Source organism: Phoxinus phoxinus (genome assembly GCF_949152265.1).
Source record: "Phoxinus phoxinus genome assembly, chromosome: 11".
NCBI classification, from domain to species: Eukaryota; Metazoa; Chordata; class Actinopteri; order Cypriniformes; family Leuciscidae; genus Phoxinus; species Phoxinus phoxinus.
Window position 1 is genome coordinate 23,441,692 of NC_136886.1, and position 21,630 is coordinate 23,463,321.

General features: G+C 39.7%; 1 protein-coding gene across 1 annotated transcript in view; it reads left to right on the top strand.

The window, feature by feature from the left end:
• Window positions 1-21,630, top strand: part of LOC307007294 (putative ATP-dependent RNA helicase DDX5) — a 77,719-nt gene that overhangs the window by 24,568 nt on the left and 31,521 nt on the right. Inside the window, exons 7-8 of the mRNA XM_079629115.1 lie at window positions 7,348-7,508; window positions 16,368-16,540. Coding sequence (XP_079485241.1) covers window positions 7,348-7,508; window positions 16,368-16,540 — 334 coding nt within the window. The remainder of the gene's footprint in view (window positions 1-7,347; window positions 7,509-16,367; window positions 16,541-21,630) is intronic.

The following is a 21,630-nucleotide window of genomic DNA, read 5'->3' on the forward strand; positions in this document are numbered from 1 at the left end:
GCGAGGGGGATGCTCCGACGGTTGCGGCTTACCGCCCGGAGTGTAGGGAGCAGACAATTTTTGGACCACCTTTTCCAGGTCCTTCCCCATCACAGGGGTGAGCAGTGTGGGGCTGCTCAGTCGCAGTGGAAGCTGCCGAAAGGACGCGCTGCTCCATCCCGCAGTCCTAGCGACCATCACTCCATTGCCGCCTGTGTGCATGGTTTGGCTAGACACTCCCAGCCACATCCTTGGCCTGTGCCCGCCACCATTCCACATCGCCACAGGACTTTTATGGGGGGGGGGGGGGAGCAAGAAGCTTGCGCATAGGTGAGGATTAAGGTGAAGGTGTGGGTGCGCAGACCTCACTCCCACCATCTTCACTCCTGCCAGATAAACCTCCAGTGGCATGAGGGAACCCATGACGACCTTCGTCTGGCAGGAAGTTGCAGGGGGCTGCCGGTGGTCCGGTCAGTTGGACTCCGCCTGTGCCTGTCCCCAAGTGCAGATTTGTCGTCGGGGTTTACTCCCCTAGCCACTGTACCCTCCCGAGTTAGCCCACGTGGCAGTGGGGTTGCCTTCTTCCGCCTTCCCAGCCGTTGTGGAGGGTCTCACACCACCATCTTCCGCCTGCGTCGCCGTTGGGGTCTTCACTATTTACCCATAGCTGGGGCTATTTACCCATAGCTGGAACAGTGGTTGACGGGCAGCAGGGCATTTCCATTCACCGATGGGCCTGCATGCCACGTCTCTGGGGCCCACTGCTGCTCCGAGATCCCGTACAGCTTAGCCTGGAACCACAAGGGACCAGTTACCATGTGTGCCACGAGGAGGCGTGTACGAGATCTTGGCAGTGGAGAGGCTATGTACCGGCTGGGGAGACTTACACACTCGGCTCCTCTTTTCACCCCTGAGAAAAAAGGGGCTATCCGGTGGCAGTAGCTGAAAGCAGAAAGTGGTAAGCAGAAGCAGCATGCAACGTGCATACCTAACTACAAGCACTACTACTCCAACACTGCTGCACTGACGCGTCACACGCCCTGGTTGAAGCCAACCACACACACATACATACACACACACATCTACAGAATTGGTTCAGAGTTGGAAACATCTTGAAAAAAAAGTGTATTTTTCCACAAACTGTGTAGGCCTATGCTTGCAAATTGTATAATATCCAAGGTAAACATTTCTAGTAATTGTGCAGTTAATTCTCATTCGTATTTTCAGAAAGTTTTGGATTATGTAGGCTATCCTCTCCCCAAATTTGTCACTAATAAAACACAAAAATAATTTAAAGAGAAGGCTTATATTGACCTTTTAAGATTTTGTTTGCACCTTGGAAATTAGGTTTTATTGTGGCAGTACAAACTTTATAATCTAGGCCTATCTATCCAAAACGAAATGTTGTCTTTCATATTTCGTCTGTAACATATCGTCTTTTATAATATAGCCTATATTAGGGCATACATGTTAATTTGCAGTTTAAAATGTTGCTTATACAAAGACATTTTATTTCAACGTATTCAGTCGATTTTTACTCATCTCAGTAGGCAATAGATATTTCATTCACACACAGACACGCGCGAGCTGTAACGTTAGTAAACAAACGCATGCACATGTGCCGTTCATTCATTCAAACACAGAAACGCGATTTAAATTTAAACAGTCTTTTGCGGATTACAGACACCATTTTATATCGCGATTAGAACAAAGCACTTACTGATGATCTGCTGCTGGATCCGTTGTTCGGCTACTCCAGCACGTTTGAGGTAAAATTTCCAGGATAATCACGATATTATTAGCAGAGCTATTCCTCACAGCGAGTGTGTTGTCCAGCTGTTGTGGGCGTTGACTGGTTTGCATGTGTTGCTTCAGATTATCTGTGTTTGAATAGCGCGCGCTCTCGATGGGCGTGTCACATTAGCGGAGTAATGAGGTGCCAGAACGATAATGAGCACAGTCGATCTCTCGCTCTTTTTATATAGATTACATAAACAGACAATATTTGTTTTAGATTTGAATTAGATAATTTAAAACTACACACTTAAATGATTATAGAGATATATAGCTCATGTCTGAGTGAATAGTATTCGCTGAGTTTTGTTTGAGTTTAGAGAAGTGATGTTACATAAAAAAGTAGACATTTAACAGCTTATTTTTTCATATTTCTTAAGTCTGTATGACCAAAACCGACGGAGTATTTTAGGTCTATTTTGCTGCTATGTAAAAAAAAAACGAGCAAAACGCGCCCGCGCGTTTGCCGACCTCAGGGGGTTAAGTTGTTTCAAACCTGTATGAATTTCTTTCCTCTGCTGAACACAAAGGAAGATATTTAGAAGAATGTCAGTAACCAACCAGTTTTTGGTTCCCATTGACTTCCATAGTAGGAAAAATATATACTATGGAAGTCAATGGGAACCAGAAACTGTCTGGTTACTGACATTCTTCTAAATATCTTCCTTTGTGTTCAGCAGAGGAAAGAAATTCATACAGGTTTAAAACAACTTAAGGGTGAGTATATGATGACAGAATTTTAATTTTAAAAGTGAACTAATCCTTTAAGTGAAGCATCTTGTCTCAGTTACAAATTTCACTGGTAAATCATAAACCATATTGGGTAACACTTTATAATAACTGCACGCTATTAATCATTAACTAAACATTAGTAAACAGTTAATTCATCATTTATAAAGCATTCATAGACATTAATAAGTGGTTTATAAATACAGCTATAAATGCTTTATTCTTGTTTTAAAAGCATTTCTATAATGTGTTTAATACGTGTATTTTTATACTTTATTAATGATCAATTTATAATTTCTAAACGAAGTATAGTATTATTTACAAACCAGTTATTTAGGAGTTGTCAGTGATTCATAAGATCACTTAGAAAGTGTACGTAAATGTAGTAAATTCATGTAGTTATAAAGCATTTAGTAGTGGTCAGTTAACTATTTCTGTGAGCTCATCTAAAGTGAGGACTAGTTATGCCTTGTAAAGCATTTACAAATGAGATTTAAAGGCTCATTTGTCTTCTAAACAGAAAAAATAAACAAACACAACACAGTAATACAGAACATAGAAATATGAAATGCCTTTAAATCTCCTTTATAAATGCTTTACAAGTCATAACTAGTCCTCACTTTAGATGAGCTCACATAAATAGTTAACTGACCACTACTAAATGCTTTATAACTACCTGAATTAAACATGAATTACAGTAGAAATTCATGTTAATAAAGCATTTATTAACACACTAAGTAACTATTAATATACGTCTGAATAATAAGATGTATTAATGTACATTTAAATAGTTTATTAATCATTTACTTACACTTTCTAAGTGATCTTATGAACCACTGACAACCCCTAAATAACTGGTGTCTAAGTAATGTGATACTTCATTTAGAAATGATACATTTATAATTAATAAAGTATGAAAATACAATTATTAAACACATTATATATATGCTTTTAAAGCAATAATAAAGCATTTATAGCTGTATGTATAAACTGCTTATTAATGCTTTATAAATTATGAATTAACTGTTTACTAATGCTTAACTCATGATTAATAGCGTGCAGTTATTATAAAGTGTTACCGAATATTTTTTTTCACCCTTTTGTATTTATTGCATTGCATATTGTATGTTCAGGGATGACAGATTGATAAGCAGACATGGTATTTATGTCTGGATGTAACTTTTGACACTTTGCGGTAGAAGTGGCTTTCCTACTGACTTTGTCATATCAGTGTGGCTCTCATGAACAAAATAGTGAAGACCACTGGTATGTGCAATAGTGCTATAAAGCAAAAGGAGAGTTTAAATCATTACATTAAAAATGAAGATGGTAATAAAGATAATAAATAAAAATAAAAACCAAACTCTGTGTTAACAGATAAGAAGAATTTTCTGCAGGAACACACACATTCACTCTGGACACAGTAACCTGTTACCTGTCATTTCTCTATTTTGTAAATGTTTAAAACGTCTTACATTTATATTCAACTACACACAGTTATCCCTTTACAGTTACCACTCTCATAAAATACTTGAATTACAAATACTTTAATGTTCACTTTTAAACCTAAATTTAACGTCCAACAACAGATATTTTAGCAAAATTAAAATATAATTATGCTGGACCTAAGTCGGGCAGGATAACTGCTATAGCGCGGCTAGACAGTCTAGCCTGTAGCGCGGGAACTTCTAGGTTATAAAATCTGATAAATGTAGATGGAGAGGCCCAGCCTGCCGCCGTACAGATATCCTGTAGTGAAATCCCACTGGACCAAGCCCAGGACGAGGCCATGCCTCTAGTAGAGTGAGCTCTGACACCCAGAGGGCAGCAGAGGCCTTTGGATGCATAAGCCAGTGAAATAGCGTCGACTATCCAACGTGAAAGGCTCTGCTTAGTGGTAGCCAGCCCTTTAGTGCGGCCACCAAAGGATACAAAGAGCTGCTCTGTTTGTCTGAACACAGCAGAGCGCTCCACATAAATGATCAGGGCCCTGACAGGACAGAGAAAATTCACATCCCTCTCACAGTCAGATACAGGGAGAGCAGACAGGGAAATGACTTGCGCCCTGAACGAAGTGGCAAGTATCTTGGGAACATAACCGTGTCTCGGTTTGAGGATGACTTTAGAATCATTGGGCCTGAACTCAAGACAGGTAGCGCTCACGGAGAGCGCGTGCAGGTCACCCACAAGACTGTTTTGAGGGAAAGATATTTTAAGTCTATGGACTGCATTGGTTCAAATGGGTCACCTTTCATGGCCTCTAGGACCGTGGAAAGGTCCTAAACGGGAACCGACGGAGGTCAAGTAGGGTTTAATCTCCTCGCTCCTCTGAGGAAACGGACGACTAGGTCGTTTTCCCCCAGTGACTGACCAGATGCTGGCAATAGAAAAGCCGCAATGGCCGACACATATACTTTGAGCGTGGAGGGGGATCTCCCCGCGTCCAAAAGCTCTTGGAGGAAGGAAAGTAACTCCGTTACTCCCCAGTTTTTCGGATCCATGTTCCGTGCTGAGCACCAGCTAGAGAAAACGTACCATTTTAAAGCGTAAAGTCGCCTGGTAGAGGGTGCTCTAGCCTCTGTGATAGTGTTTAACTCTCCCTCTGGGAGGTTAACGGGTACCCGTTGAGAGCCCATGCGTGCAGGGCCCACAGTTCGGGGTGGGGATGCCAGAGCGTCCCTTTGGCCTGAGAGAAAGGAGGTCTTTCCTCACTGGGACCGGCCAAGGGGCTGTTCCCACTAGCTGCGTCAGCTCCGGGAACCACGTTTGGTTCCTCCAGAGCGGGGCGACTAGGAGCACAGCGCACGCATTCTCCCTGATCCGTTTGATGACCAGTGGTAACAACGAAATCGGTGGGAAAGCATAGAGCGGGCGATTGGGCCAGTTGTGGGCCAACGCGTCCCTGCTCTTTGTGAAGTATGTTAGGCAATGAGCGTTGTCTTCTGAGGCGAAGAGGTCGACCTCTGCCCTGCCGAAGATGCTCCATATCAACTGAACCACCTGGGGGTGAAGGGACCATTCCCCTGCAGGAACGTTGCCCCTGGATATCATATCTGGACCCAAGTTCAGGATGCCTGGCACATGCGCCGCTCTCAGCGAGCGCAGGTTGTGCTGAGCCCACACGAGAAGGCGTTTGGCCATGGCAAAAAGGCTCCGGGATCTGATACCGCCCTGGTGGTTTATGTAGGATACCACCGACATGTTGTCCGATCGGACTAGGATGTGGTGACCCCTCAAGCATGGGAGAAAAAAATACAGAGCTAGTTCGACCGCTTTCAACCGAGGTTGGATGCATCTGTCGAGACTACTTTTAGCTTTGAGATAATTACCATATCGAGGAGTGACGTTGCCGGCTCTGAATGACGCCGCTAGGCGCTGGATAGAGAGCACGCGCGCTGTGACGTAAGCCGCACTTTAATTGACACAGAGTCTATTTCTATTCCCAGAAAAGAGATTTTCTGACTGGGCAACAACAAACTCTTGTTCCAATTGATTTTGAGACCCAGCTCTTCCAAATGACTGAGTAACAAAACTTTGTGAAATAGCAGTTAGCATACGTTAGAAATAGCATACGTGGTGCTAAAGACAGGCCGAACGTCAGGACAGTGTACTGCTAAGCTCGGCCCTCGAAGGCGAATCTCAAGAATGGCCTGTGACGGGGCGCTATTTGTATCTGAAAATATGCGTCCTTTAGATCCACCGACATAAACCAGTCCCCCGTTAATAATTCCAGTTCAATATTTCCAGTTCTGTGTCACCTGCCTGGGCCTCGCCCACGCCGGCACTCACGGACGACAACGTGCCCAGTGCGCGCTCTCAGGCACACTGCCGCCAACGAGCCGCTTGTGGGCCCTCCCCCACCCGAAGACGAGTTTCGACGCTGTCAGCTCGCGGACACGAGCTTCTGACCCCCCCCCCCCCCCACACACACACACTGATATGCACTTATATTGCTCAATGGCTTCAGTATTCTTCATTCCAAGTGGTTATTCTAGTCTAGATTCACAGTCGTTGTTGCCAAGGCCACTGACGCTGTGTTTGTACATACTGTTATGTTATGCAATTATGTTGCCCTGTATTGTTCAGTCCAATTGGTTATTCTGATTCTAACTAATAATATCTATAATATTAAATCTTGAGAATGATTACGACAATGAGTTGGTCCTGACATGTGTTGTCTAACTCCAATAGAGTTAAGAATGTCTTTAAATGCCAATCCCAATGCATCTTTTTTGTTATCGACATGTATATTAAAATCAACAACAATTAGGGCTTTATCTGCAGTCAGTACTAACTCTGATAGAAAGTCCCCAAATTATTTGATAAAGTCTGTATGGTGGCCTGTATACAGTAGCCAGCACAAATCTCAAACGTGATTTATCATTTACACTAGATATTGTTATATTAAGCACCAACAATTCAAAATAATTATATTTGAAACTAGACTTCTTAGTAATTCTGAAAATATTACTATAAATTACAGCAACACCTCCCCCTTTGTCTTTCAGACGAGGTTCATGTTTATAACAGTATAAACATTTTTGTCACACTATTATGTCTATTTACATAACTAAAATCCAAAATGAGTCATTTGGGCAGCTTGGTTTTGGACTAATGAGGAAGTTTTGAGTTCTGAAACTTGCAGTATATTTTTATAGTACAATAACCTCTTATATGTCAAAAGATCAAAGACATTTTTGATTTCTCAATTCATGTCCCCTTTAAATAGTAGTTTTTTTTTTACTGTCATTTTATATTCAGTTCTTAAAAGCCTGCAGATACTCTTGTTTAAAAATCCTTCCATGGTAGTACAGTCCTAAACCATTGTGTGCTTTTATTAAACAGGTGTTGAAATTTGCATTGCGACTCCTGGTCGATTGATTGATTTCCTGGAGACGGGGAAAACTAACCTACGCCGCTGCACCTACCTGGTCCTGGATGAGGCAGATCGTATGCTGGACATGGGTTTTGAACCTCAAATTCGCAAAGTTGTTGATCAGATTCGTGTGAGTTCTTCTAAAAGTGTCATTCCCCTGTAGGGTTGCAACAGTATGAGATTTTTATGCCTCAGAATTTCATAGTATTACATAATTTGATTTCATATTGATTCATTTGAAATTCTTTCAGCAACATGTCCCAACTTTCGTTCCCATATTTTTCATTCCCAACTGTATGGTATATTACTATCAGGACTCTAAATCGGTTTAAGTAACAATAACAAAAAACGGAAATGAATTCAATTTTAACAGGAGCATGGACAAAATCAAGTTTAATCGTTCTGAAGGGCTTATTAAAAAATGCCATTAACCACTAGTCTTTTTGATTAATTGATTTTATTATAGAACAGGTTTTCAAATTGGGTGAATGTGAGCCTCCCCTTACACCCGTTTCACACATACTCCTCTTGCAGTGCGTATTTTTTTCCGTACCCATGTTAACTGGTTAGAGCTTTCACACTGCACGCGGATGCGGTCCGGTGACCCGTTCCAGGTGCGGTGCGGATTAGAGATGTGACGGTGATAATATTCTCCCACCGTTAATCGACTTGTGACAACACCGGTAATATCGGTTTCATCGAGTGGGAGGAGCGATGTAAAAAAAATACAAATTTAAATATGAATAAAACTAAATAAAAAATGTAAGTAACACTCCAGGTCTCCGCACCAGTCACATAACTGAAAACTATGAAAGCCGTGTGACCAGCCCCCAAAAAAGATAAAAAAAAACAACAAAAAAAACTGAAATTATTCCCTCTGATTTTCTATTTCATTAATAAAGTTTGACTACTCGCAGCAGTCTCGCATGCGCTTAGAGCTCGTGTGAATTGCAGATATAAAATTAAGTTAACGAACAACCTCGATCCATCAGGAAACACCACATAGGTCGCTGAATTTCACTGCACTTCATGATGAGTTTTTCTTTTGCGTTCGCCGGAGATGTGTTAAAAGATTGGAGTGCATTCATGATTATTAGGCTACTGGTATAATAATCCTCCTGGCGCTGGGTCTGAGTGAGTAATTTACTCTCTTACCTTTGTTCTTTGATTAACATTGATGACACTTTAAAGGGGTCATGACATTAGGGGTGGGTATTGGCAAGGACTTCACGATACGATACGCATCACGATACATGGATCACGATACGATTTCATCACGATACATCACGATACGATAAATATTGCGATATTCCATACAGTTAACCCCCTGGGGTCGGCAATCACGCCGGCGTGATTTGCGCGTTTTTTTTCACATAGCAGCTGAATAAACTTAAAATACTCCGTCATTTGTGGTCATACAGACTTAATAAAAATGAAAAAAGAATCTGTGAGATGTCTACTTTTGTATGTGTCCACTTACAATCAAAACAAAACGTTGTGCTTTTGTAAAATAAAGAAATTAAACAGGGTGTGCTTTCTGCCTCTCCGTCTCGTGAACTTTTTTTTCTTGAGCACGTCTCTAAACATTTAAAAAACTCAGCGAATACTTGTCACACATTTGTGAGCTCTATATATTTATAATCATTTAAGTGTGTAGTTTTAAATTATCTGATTCAAAACGAAAACAAATATTCTCTGTTTAAGTAATTTGTATAAAACCAACAAGATATTCAGTTTCTCTAACCCTTCCTCATTAGTTTTAATGTGACCACACCCACACGCGCAAAACATATAGAGATGCAAATCGTCCATGTGTCGCGCGAACGCCCCCATTACCTCAACAACAAAGCGGCAAACTTTATCAGTCCTCTGCAGTCGTCGAGTTTGGAAGACATGCTGTGAGATTATTGGGTTTACATCTGAAGAAGAAGATCGCGATTTGAAGACAAGAACGATTTTAAGGTAAGAAATAATCCTGAATTATATTAGTTAGTGTTATTGTTGCATAAACTTCATATTGCCATTGAACTGTTGCTCGATGCTTCAGTGAATGATCCCTGCACGCGCTGTGAGAGTTTGAAAACGCAGTCGCGCGACGTGCGTTTGAAAAGCAAACCATGATTTTACTCCAATCTCATTTCATAACGTCATATCGATGTAAACATTTGAAGTAACATATGATAATCAATATGTTTTTCTCTAGTGTAGTGTTACTGAAGTGTTCCTTTTTAACTATGCCTGCTATACTGTTCTTATTATTTGATTCAGCCCTGCTGCAAAAAATACTTTCTTAGTTAGTATTTTTGTTTTGTTTCCAGTCCAAATATCTAAAAATTCTTAAACCAAGAAGTGTTTACTAGAGAAGTAAAATGACATAAGAAATTCTATTTTGTTTTAAGATAAAAAGAAAGTAATTTAAGTAATTTTTGCTTAAAACGAGCAAAAGTATCTGCCAATGGGGTAAGCAAAAAATTCCATTTGAATCTTGGTTTCCATTTGAATTAAGATTTTTTTTCTTGTTTTCTATTCGAATTCAGATTTTTTTGCTTACCCCATTGGCAGATAATTTTGCTCGTTTTAAGCAAAAATTACTTAAATTACTTTATTTTTATCTTAAAACAAAAAAGAATTTCTTATGTCATTTTACTTCTCTAGTAAATGCTTCTTGATTTAAAGGGGTCATGACATGAGAAACCAAATTTGCCTTGATCTTTTGGTATATAAGAGGTCTTTGTACCATTAAAACGTCCTGCAAGTTTCATAGCTTAAGACGTACTCCCCATTATAAACGAATCATTTATTTAATCAAGCTCTAAATACAGCTCGTTCTGGATCCATGGTAAGAAGTGACGTCACGGTACGAAGTGACGTACCAGCGTTTGCATATGACCGCCTCCAGCACAAGACAACTACGCTTAAAGCGCAAGACAACTACGCTCATTTCGTATTGCCGCGCGCCTCACAAGTGTTCAGTCGACGGAGAGCGAGTGGGTCTGTGTACAGGGAAATTACGACGCCGCAGATGTGCTGTTCCTGGCTGTGGACAAACAACATCTTTGAATACGCTGCGAAAGATCCAGTCGTCAGGGAAAAATGGATGCACTTTATTTTTTGCGGACGTCTCAGTCACGGCAGTGTTAGTTTAAGCGTTTGTTCTATACATTAAGGATGACTGTTTTGAGCTTTGCCAGAAAACTGTTGCTCAAAGATAAGTCCGTGCCGACTATTCTGGGCTCAACATCGACGACGCAAACTGTAAGTAATGTATTTAAAACTTTAAACTACTTTTTAAATACGCTGAAAGATCCAGTCGTCAGGGGAAAATGGATGCACTTTATTTTTTGCGGACGTCCCAGTCACGGCAGTGTTCTATACATTTAAGGATGACTGTTTTGAGGAAAAAATCCCAATATGATGCTTGGCTTTGCCAGAAAACTGTTGCTCAAAGATAAGTCCGTGCCGAATATTCTGGGCTCAACAACGACGACGCAAACTTACTTTTTACCATGGCTAATATAAACACAATTGTATAAGAGAATCTTGAAAATATGTCGCCTTTCTAGTAGGCCTACATGTGATAGAAAATTAAAAATGTTGCCTTTATCAATGCTGCATCTTCAAATATGGCCTGTGCATGCATTTTTGTCCGTGGTACACCCTATCATTTCATTGGAATTAGTTAAATAATGTTAAACTGTTAGCAAATTAAGCTATAGGAAAATTATGTAACAATAATCCGTTTTCAAGTGTCTCGGGTTAATTTTTTTTTATTAATTCAAAATAGTTTCACTTTCCATGTGGACACGGGCTGATCCAGTCTTCGTTGTTGTGGTGATCGTTCATTTTCCTCTGATTCCTCATCTGATTCCGGCTCAAACATAATAAGGTTTTATCATTGCAAGAGCCATCGCTTCGCATGCATCACCTGCTATTAAACAGTTGCGCCGAATCCGCACAGGTTCTGGCTGGGGGCGTTAATAATTGATGCATAGGCACTGACGTTAGCCAATCATAACAGTGGGCGTTAACACTGAACTCTTAAAGGGGAAACACCCCCAAAACAGACTGTTTGAATCAGAGGATGAGAAACAGGGTGGGAAAAGGTCATAAATCACTACATTTTAAAAGTTTTTTGTAAAAAAAACTATAGTAATACTATATTTGCACCTAAGGGAACATAATAATAAAATAAAAAAAACCATGTCATGACCCCTTTAATAATTTTTAGATATTTGGACTGGAAACAAAACAAAAATACTAAGTAAGAAAATCATTTTTTGCAGTGCAGGTATATGCCTACAAGGCACAACAAATATATATATATGTATATATATATATATATATATATATATGTGTGTGTGTGTGTGTGTATTTTGTAAATTTTAAAAAGGAATTTTCACCAGAAATCTAAAATGTATTCCCACAATCATGCAGCCCTGGTTTCTTCTTGATATCAGCATGCTCACAGCTTTTTTTTATATATATATATTTTTTAGGTAGCTACCCGTCCTGCTGACTTCAACATGAGCATGAGGAGGTAAAGTGAAAAATCAAACACCTTGGAAATTACAGGTATGTACTATGTTTCAGGAAAGGAAAGGTGTGTGACTGGTTAAGTCTCTGTCTTTAGTTCAGTGTGTTAAATAATGTGCTTTTTGCCATTTGTTGTGTATCTTTGGATGATGTTGTGTTGTAAATAAATTCAAACAATCAAAAAGCCGTTCTTTTTTAAATCTCCTCATTCTTTGTGCAAGGTAATGTAATGATAGTACCTGAGAGCTCCTAATAGGGCCATTATGGGAGGCTCTTTGTCTCTCTCAGGTGTGAAACACTCAATATTCATGGTGGTTAACGCCTCCTCGCATAAAGCTTTCTTACACAAAACATGTCATACAAATTTTAAATCAATATATTGTCTTATCTGAATGAGTATTCAGGATGATTTTCACATAGTTTTGGAGCAAATATTCTAGGCTACGTGATACAATTTTCAAAAGCCTTGCGACGAAATAATTAGTTTGTCTTTCATGACATTATTTCAGTGACTTTTTTTTGGTCATTTTCACAAACCACGCATAAATGTTATTATCTCAAAACTACAAACTTTTACATACATGCTGCTGACATATTATTGTAGCAGAGTTTGTGCTGAATGCAGTGTAATAAGACCTTAGCCATGAAAATGTCACAAGTAACAGAAATAAGCACAAATGTTAGAGCATGTCAGAACACCTCCAGGACCCAGAAAACACCTCAGACCCCTGAGGGTTAACTAAAAATGTAAAACCAAAATAAAATACAAGTTACGGTGTGTGCCATCTGAGTAGTCTTACATCAGATCACATTGATAAATCAGCAGAAGAATTGAGTCAAAGCAATATATTACAAAATTTCCTTTCCAATTTATTTTTTTAGCTGCCATAACAAAATAGACTTGAACTTTTAACAATGGACACATTAAAAACGTTAAAATAAAGTGCATTAGATATTTAAAACTAAATGAAAGTGTAGTGCACAGTTACGGTAAGTTAACTCACTGAGGTTATGTGGGGCTGAGCTTGAATTAAAAAAAAAAAACATGGAAATAAAGTGCAGATACTCAGGTACTGTCCATGTAAACAATGAAGTGAAATATGCAGCTTTCACTACCGAAATTGAGAGTGTGTGTGCGCTACTGAGTGAGCGTGCGTTTGTGTGAGTGAGTGAGCGCAAGAGAGTGCGTGTGCACTCGCTGGTACGTCACTTCGTACCGTGACGTCACTTCTTACCATGGATCCAGAACGAGCTGTATTTAAAGCTTGATTAAATAAATTATTCGTTTATAATGGGGAGGACGTCTTAAGCTATGAAACTTGTAGGACGTTTTAATGGTACAAAGACCTCTTATATACCAAAAGATCAAGGCAAATTTGGTTTCTCATGTCATGACCCCTTTAAGACCGGCCGCTGCTGACAGAGACGCGATCTGACACGCGTCCTATTTTCTCACAAATCTCTATTTTAGACTTTATTTAAATAATTTAAGACTGCTCTTATGAGGACACTCGACAAAACGGACATTTACCGTCCGTTTTGTCGAGTGAAAAAAAATACTATGGAAGTCAATGGGTCCAGTTAACTGTTTGGTTACTGACATTCTTCAAAATATCTTCCTTTGTGTTCAGCAGAAGAAAGAAATTCATACAGGTTTGAAACAACTTGAGGGTGAGTACAGGCCTGATAGCGCTCCGGCGTATAGACGTGTCTGCGTAACATGACATCATGACTTTGCGTAAACATACGTGGCGTGTTATCTGTACGCATTTTGAGCTATCCGCGTGTATGTCTACGCCCTAGTATGGGTAGGTTTAGGTACTGGAATACTGGATTCTAAACCTCAAAGAAATGCCACAATCAAGACCTCGGAGCATGTGTTCATTAAACTAACCATTCAACTCCGGATTGATTCTGGAATCTTCGCTGGGGGAATAAGCACCGGCAACAATCCGTCCTCCGCCTCCAACGCATGCTAGCATGTTTTTATTCAGATCGTGCTCGAAGAGGAGGGGCTATTCGCGCCTCCGTTGTCAGTTTGGGAAAGGGAGAGGGAGGGAGCACGCTGCGCGCAGCTCTACAATTAAATACAATTTTACCCATATTAAATTTTACCCATACAGTGAACCCTGCCACAAATTAATTAATGTATGGGAAACCCTGGACATATGCGTAATATTTCCTGAGACACTACAATAGTCTACTAATAATTCATCAATTAGGGCTGTTTTCTTGTACAAAATTTTATATTTTAAGTTAAATGTACAGTGTAAGACATGTAAAAAAGACAAGAGGCTAATAATGTCAAGATCAATATTTGTGTAGCCTGCCTGACACGGTATTTTCACAGACTAACACGTCATGTCTCTGGCATAGACTACAGTATTTAAAATAGCATATTTGCATTATTTATATTCTCAATTTAATTTACAGAGGAATCCCTGCAAAGTTTTTAGGTTAACTATAGAAGAGACTAGAATTAGTGTGTTGCACTCGCAACGGGGGGCGTGGCATTACGATGGTGGCTCTCCATCGTGATGTCGGTCAGCCATCATCTTCCATCAGCACAACCCTAAACCCCAATGGTTTGAGCACCACCTGGTCATAAGAATTAAGACTGTCAACATTCAAACTTAGTTTGGCTCTCAGTAGGAAGATCAGAGACTGGCAGAAAGAACCCCCTCACTGGAAACTATTTAATCAGTAAACTGATGCCATTATGTTCACCTTGAATGCCCAATACATTGTAGTTCACCTTTATTTTTTCATGTGATGTTGAGTCAACCTCACTTTGACCTTCTCTTTACTGCATATGTGCGTGTCGGCGGAAGTTTGTACACCAACTCCATTTTCATACCTTGAAATACAGTGAACCCAGTATTAGGGGTGGGCGCTATACCGGTATGAACGTGACATTATCGTGACGTATTATGTTGTGCCATGATATGGATTTTGCGATACCGAGAATACCGTTGATATTCATGAATTCAAAATTTGTACTTATATTGTTTTGTTCAATTTGGTGCTCTTTTACAACTTTTAACACTAGGCCTACTAATGACGACACAGAATCGAGGCTGAACTGAACGTTTAACCTTCTCCTCTACTGTGTCCAACTCGCGGGATGCACAGGCATTAATCAAACACCGAGAGCATCCAAGTTAATAGAGCACAAACCCACCTCCTTAATAAACACAACAGCAAGAAAGCGCGCATATTTGCAAACGCGTGAGATTTAACAGAGCTGCCAACGCATTCCTCGCACCACAGGAATTTTTTACGCGCGTAACGCGTCTTTGCATTGACTATAACATTGAAATCACTCGCGCCTGACGTGCTATTCGCGTCCGGTGTGAACGCACCATTACACTTTCACACACATCCATTTTCTCACGCACAGAAAAATCGCGAAGCAAAGAGGACACGGAGACCGACAGACAAGACAGAGCAGGTTACTTATGATATAAAAAGTCTCAGCTCTCAGATTCTGTCAATTTTATTACAAAATTCAAACACATTTTTTTCCGCTTGTAAATGTGACGTGACTTATCAGTTCATCATAGTGAAGCGCATCAGTTCAAGCGACACGTGAACCGATCATCTCTGCTACTAGTGAATAAACACGAATGAACAATGTTGAGAGATACAACTTACCGAAATGTATATTCCTCATACTCATACATAATATCGATCAATCAGTGTTTTTCAACCACGGTAAGAGGTCAATAACAGCTGGAGAACAATTATGTCACATAACATTTACCTTTAGGAAAACCATTTAATGACCATATATAGAATGTTAGTTGGCTAGAAAAAACGGCTATATAGAGTATTTAGCTAAATATGTGCACTATATTACACATTTATTATTTATTTTTTTACTTCAGTAAATAAAGTTGTTATAATAAACGCATTATATTTAAATTATAGGCTACTACCAGCTGTTATAGGGCTCTCTGTGTTTACAACATTAGGTGAGGGGTTTTTTTCTTGTGAAAATTAACACCCATCTTGTGTACCTAATATTTATCCAAATGAGTCAATATTATCAAATCACAAGAATTGAATTGAAATCGTGAAATTTGTGTCAAGCAATAATACAAAACCATAGCTTACCAGAAATTGTAGGTACCATGTAAACATTTTACCCCCATTGAAATTGTAAAAGAGTTTTAATTTCTATGTCCAATGAAATCTCTCCTTTTTCTAGTTATATAGGGTTTAAATGCATATTTTGCCTGTCATTTAACTAAGGTGGAATTTTTTTTCTCATATCGCAATATAATATCGATATCGTCCGGACATCGAAAAATATTGTGATATGTATTTTTGCTCATATCGCCCACCCCTACCCAGTATGGTGCTGCAACCCTACTCCCCAGATTTTTAATAAAGGTCAAGTGAATCATGCTGTACATCTGGAAAGTAATTTATTTATTTTTTTCTGGTTTGACAGCCTGACAGACAGACGCTGATGTGGAGTGCTACCTGGCCTAAAGAGGTGCGTCAGCTGGCTGAGGACTTTCTGAAAGAGTATGTTCAGATCAATATAGGTGCGCTGCAGCTTAGTGCCAACCACAATATCCTGCAGATAGTGGACGTCTGCAATGATGGAGAAAAGGATGACAAGTAAGAATTTGTTACAAATACTTTTGACTGACCTACACATCATATTCAGACTTGGCAACCTATACGCATTTTTACCTTAAAGGTCCCATATTGTACACCTTTCTGAAGTTTTATTTTAGGTTTTGATGTCCTTAAGAATATATATGCGGTATAAGTACCAAAAACCATCTCAATATATTTTTACAGCTCCTTTCTCAGGAGCTCTGCCAAGAACAGGTTGATTTTGGCCTGTCTACTTAATATTCATGAGCCGTTCTGCTGGTTGGCCAGACGGCCTGATCTTGAATCTTCCCCATATCATGTCATACAGGGGAAAGGTTACCTCCCCTTTCTCTGCTTTGACCGCCCAGAGAATTTGGCCCGCCCATGAGAAAATGAGCTACGTGAGCGCGATATTGTTTTTTCCTCGAGAGACATCATGGCTTGCAAACGAGCGAAGCATGGCAGTTGCTCAGTGTTTGGATGTACAACTCAGTGTTTCCGCTACATTCATTCTGCCGTGGTGGACCGCAACACCAAAATGGTAAATGGATTGCATTTATATAGCGCTTTCACAGACCCAATGGCCACCAAAGCGCTTTACATATTGCCTCACATTCACCCATTCACACACCGACGACGGTGTCAGCCACACAAGGCGCCATCCAGCTCGTCGGGAGCAGCTGGGGCTAGGTGTCTTGCTCAGGGACACCTCGACACTTGGTCAGGTGGAAACGGGGATTGAACCACCAACCTTTCGGTTTGTAGACAACCTACATGAACCACTGAGCCACTGCCGCCCAACAAAAATCCTCCCGCCACGGCTGCAGCTTCTCAGTGAGGTCCGATATTGTGCATACTATTGTGTTATTGTTAAGCCCCACTAAAGGCATAAAAAACATTGTAAAGCACCATAAAGTTTTCGTGCACTATATTCCAAGACTTCTAAAGTCATTCGATAGCATAATGTGAGGTAAAAGTCGTTAAGTTAAAGTTAATGAAAACAGTCATTCTCCATTCAGAACTCAAACAGCGCGTCGCGTTCGGTTACAAGTAACACGATGACACTCTCCAAGATCAATGTTCACATTATTATACTTTATTTGTAGATAAAGGTGTAGCCCATGTCAGATGAACCTTTTTGCTTCTGATTTAATTTAATCAAATCTAATTTACACACGACTCTGTCCTTCCTGGATTGCAACACAAGAGACCTGGCGCCGGACATGTGACCCACTCACAGACCGCTCTGTAAGAAATAAACAAACCCCAGTCTGTTTCACGACTCCCCTATGGGGTGGGGTGGGGTGGGGGGTGGGGGGGGGGGGGTCCACAGCGATCAGGGGATCATTAACAAATGATTAACCATTTTAAGACAACAGGACATTGTTTTGTGGTACCTAACTGCTGATGTCATCAGCTCAGACACACATACATACGCACACTCACAGAGAAACCTCACAAACTCTGGATTGTTAGCAGATGGTGACCCCAAAGTCCACGAGTTGCTAATTACATCAATTTCAGAAAACGCACATACATTGTATTTCCCCGGAGCTCAGCATAAAAGTTCAAACACGTGGTCTGAACGAACTCTGAACAAACACACACACACACACATACACAGACAATCTGATCCATGGACATTGTGATCAAAATCAACCCTTTCCAATGTATTTTAAAATGTATTTGTATTGTGTGTCACCGATTATAACTAAGTGTATTGTATAATCAAGAATGGAAATGTTTATGTTTAGCCTCAGGTAATCATATAGAATCATGTAATTTCTTGCTAGCAAATCACAGAAACGCAATCTTTGGTATGCTTTTATTCCAGGAAGGCTACTGATTTCGAATCTTTAACTCAAATTACGAAATTATGTATTCTGCCATTTATATCAGGTTATAACAGATCAAATCTCCAACGCGCATCCGCCCAGGAGGCGTTTCTTAGCGAACCACGAGAGTTTTGGTCACGCCTGCCCCAAAGCCATTGGTCCTTACACCGGAGGGAGGCGTGACTTCACTCTCTTCAAAATGCCGCGCGGAGCTCTCTTCTGTGTGCAGTGTTCCAGCAGAGAGAGAGACCCTTCTCACTCACCGCAAGCTTTTTCGTTTACTTTCATTTCGTTTTTATTCTAAGTCTTTATTTTCTTGATACTCTAACTCAAAGCGGTATTTTTCCTAAGAGAATACCAGCCTAAGCCTAAGTTAACTTGACTTTCTTATCGCGATCATTTTTAATTTCGTTTTAGTTTGTTTGTTTATTATGCATATTTACTCATGTGTGTTTTGATTTAGTACATTATAACCGTTAGCTTGTGTTACATTAAATTCCATTAATCTTTTGAATTAAAATTTGCCTATGTTCCATTATTGAGTCACTGAAAGCGTAAAAGATCAAGTTACCAAGCTCTACCCTATTATAATATAATACTTAAATTGTCTAAAACACGCAAATGTGATTTCTAGTGGCCACAGAAATAATATTTGACGGTGTTACAGACTGGTGATTCCCTATGCAAATTTCGCGTGCACGTCTGCTGGACATACGTGTGCAAAATAACTGAATGGTGTTTCTACCCAAATTCCCCTGATTAAAGATAAATTTACCTACCTATATTAATGGTTATTACGAGTAATCGTATTAATTGTTAATATAAGGCGACGTTTGACTCATTCCATATTTGGAAATAATTTAATATATGTATGCAACATAAATATTCATATCTCATGAATATCGTATCTCATTTGAGTTAATAAATCCCCTAAACAGAGTCATTTCCGCTACAAAGGTCTTATCTAAAAGTTTATTGCGTTAGTTCTGTTCTGTAGCACTGGAGTAGAGAGCACTATGAATTGTTCTTCATGCGCACTGTAACTGAAATGTAAAACTGTTAAAAGAAAAGGCTCAATAAACTGTTGCATAGATATAATACAGTAAGCATCAAATATCTCTTCGCTTTGTGCTTTTAACTTTTCAATGCGAAGCGCTGCACGCTGTGACTTCGAGTTGCTTCAAGTGCATCATTCGGCGCACGGGATGCGCATAATCGCTTTGCCGCTGTAAATTGGAACCTTTCATATTATAACTTTTTTTTTTTTACCCAATCAGAGGAAGGTTACCATGACGTATTCTAGCCAATCAGAGGACTCTGTAGCCTTCGACATGTACAAACAAACAGCGTCATGTGGACGGAGAATGAGACAGATAGCGAATGGAGCGGAGTATTACAGAGCACACAGAGATCTATATAAGAGAGAGACAGAATAACTTAAATAGCATTATTATTGTATTGTTTTAGCACTTTTATGATGGCAAGCAGTAAAATATTTACGGCAGAACAAGCTGCCTGAATGTTGTTTACTACAGCACGCGCGTGTCTGTGTGTGAATGAAACTATCTTGCCTACTGAGATGAGTAAAAATCGACTGAATACGTTGAAATAAAATGACTTTGTATAAGCAACATATTAAACTTCAAATTAACATTTATGCCCTAGGCTAATATATATTAGCCTATAAAAGACAATATGTTACAGACGAAATATGAAAGACAACATTTAGTTTTGGATAGATTATAACGTTTTTACTGCCACATCAAAACCTAATTTACAAGGTGCAAACAAAATCTTAAAAGATCAATATAAGCCTTCTCTTTAAATTATTTTTGTGTTTTATTAGTGACAAGTTTGGGGAGAGGATAGCCTTCATCCAAAACTTTCTGAAAATACGAATGAGAATTAAATGCACAATTACTAGAAATGTTTACCTTGGATATTATACAATTTGCAAGCCTACACAGTTTGTGGAAAAAATACACTTTTTTACATTTAGTCATTTAGCAGACGCTTTTATCCAAAGCGACTTACAACTGAGGACTACTGCAAGCGAGTCATCGTGAAGAGGCAAAAATAACGCAAGAAGTGCTCAAAATACAAAGTTATGGCATTGCTCAGAGTAGCATAAGCCAAAACAAGGGAGGGTTAAAGAGAGGTTTTTTTTTGTTTTTTTTTTTATGTCAAGTGCTCACGGAAGAGATGAGTTTTCAGTTGTGTTTTGAATGTAGTCAGGGATTCTGCATTCCGGACGAGGGTAGGGAGATCATTCCACCAGCAAGGAACCGTGAATGAGAATGTTCTGGAGAGTGATTTTGTGGCTCTCTGTGATGGTACCACGAGCCGTCGCTCATTGACCGATCGCAGGCTTCTGGTAGGGATGTAGACTCGTAGGAGCGAGTGAAAGTAGGAGGGAGCTGAGCCTGTGGTCGATCTGTAAGCAAGAGTCAATGCCTTGAACTTGATGCGAGCAGCGAGTGGTAGCCAGTGCAGAGAGATGAACAGAGGAGTGACGTGGGCCCTTTTGGGCTCGTTGAAGACAAGACGGGCTGCAGCATTCTGGATCATTTGTAGAGGTTTAATTGCACATGATGGAAGACCGGCCAGAAGAGCATTGCAGTAATCAAGCCTAGAGATAACCAAGGCTTTTTTCAAGATGTTTCCAACTCTGAACCAATTCTGTAGTTATATATATATGTATGTGTATGTGTGTGTGTGTATATATATATATATATATACACACAATGGGTCTCATTCATGAAACACGAGCAGAACGAATTCTTGTGTAAATCGTGTGTAAAGTGGTTCTGGCGTAAATTTTCGTATTCATTAAAATGTTCGTATTTTCCAAATGTTAGTTGGTACGAAAGAAATCTACACCTGCTCCCAACCACGTGTAAATAGTGCGTTTAACTTCCGAACGTTTTGCTCATTAATAAGGCTGCATTTTAATTCACCTTAATCGGGGACATATTTACACAGCATTTTGAAAAAATAGCTATTATATTAATTACATATGTTTTTTCTTTTTACTTTTATTATAAGAGCCAGTAATAGCATCTGCAAACGGAACACTTTAATCACATAATTAATTGCTCAATAGGGCTGGGCTATATTTTTTCGAAGTGAACTAATTCGTTTTTTGCAGTCGAGCTTCATGTCGAACCATTTTCTCTTCACTTCTGGGACTGTTCGATTAACAGATGAAACTCCAGTAACTGCATCTGTAATATCTGCCAAGCTTGCTTTTTTTAGGACCTGATACGCCACTAT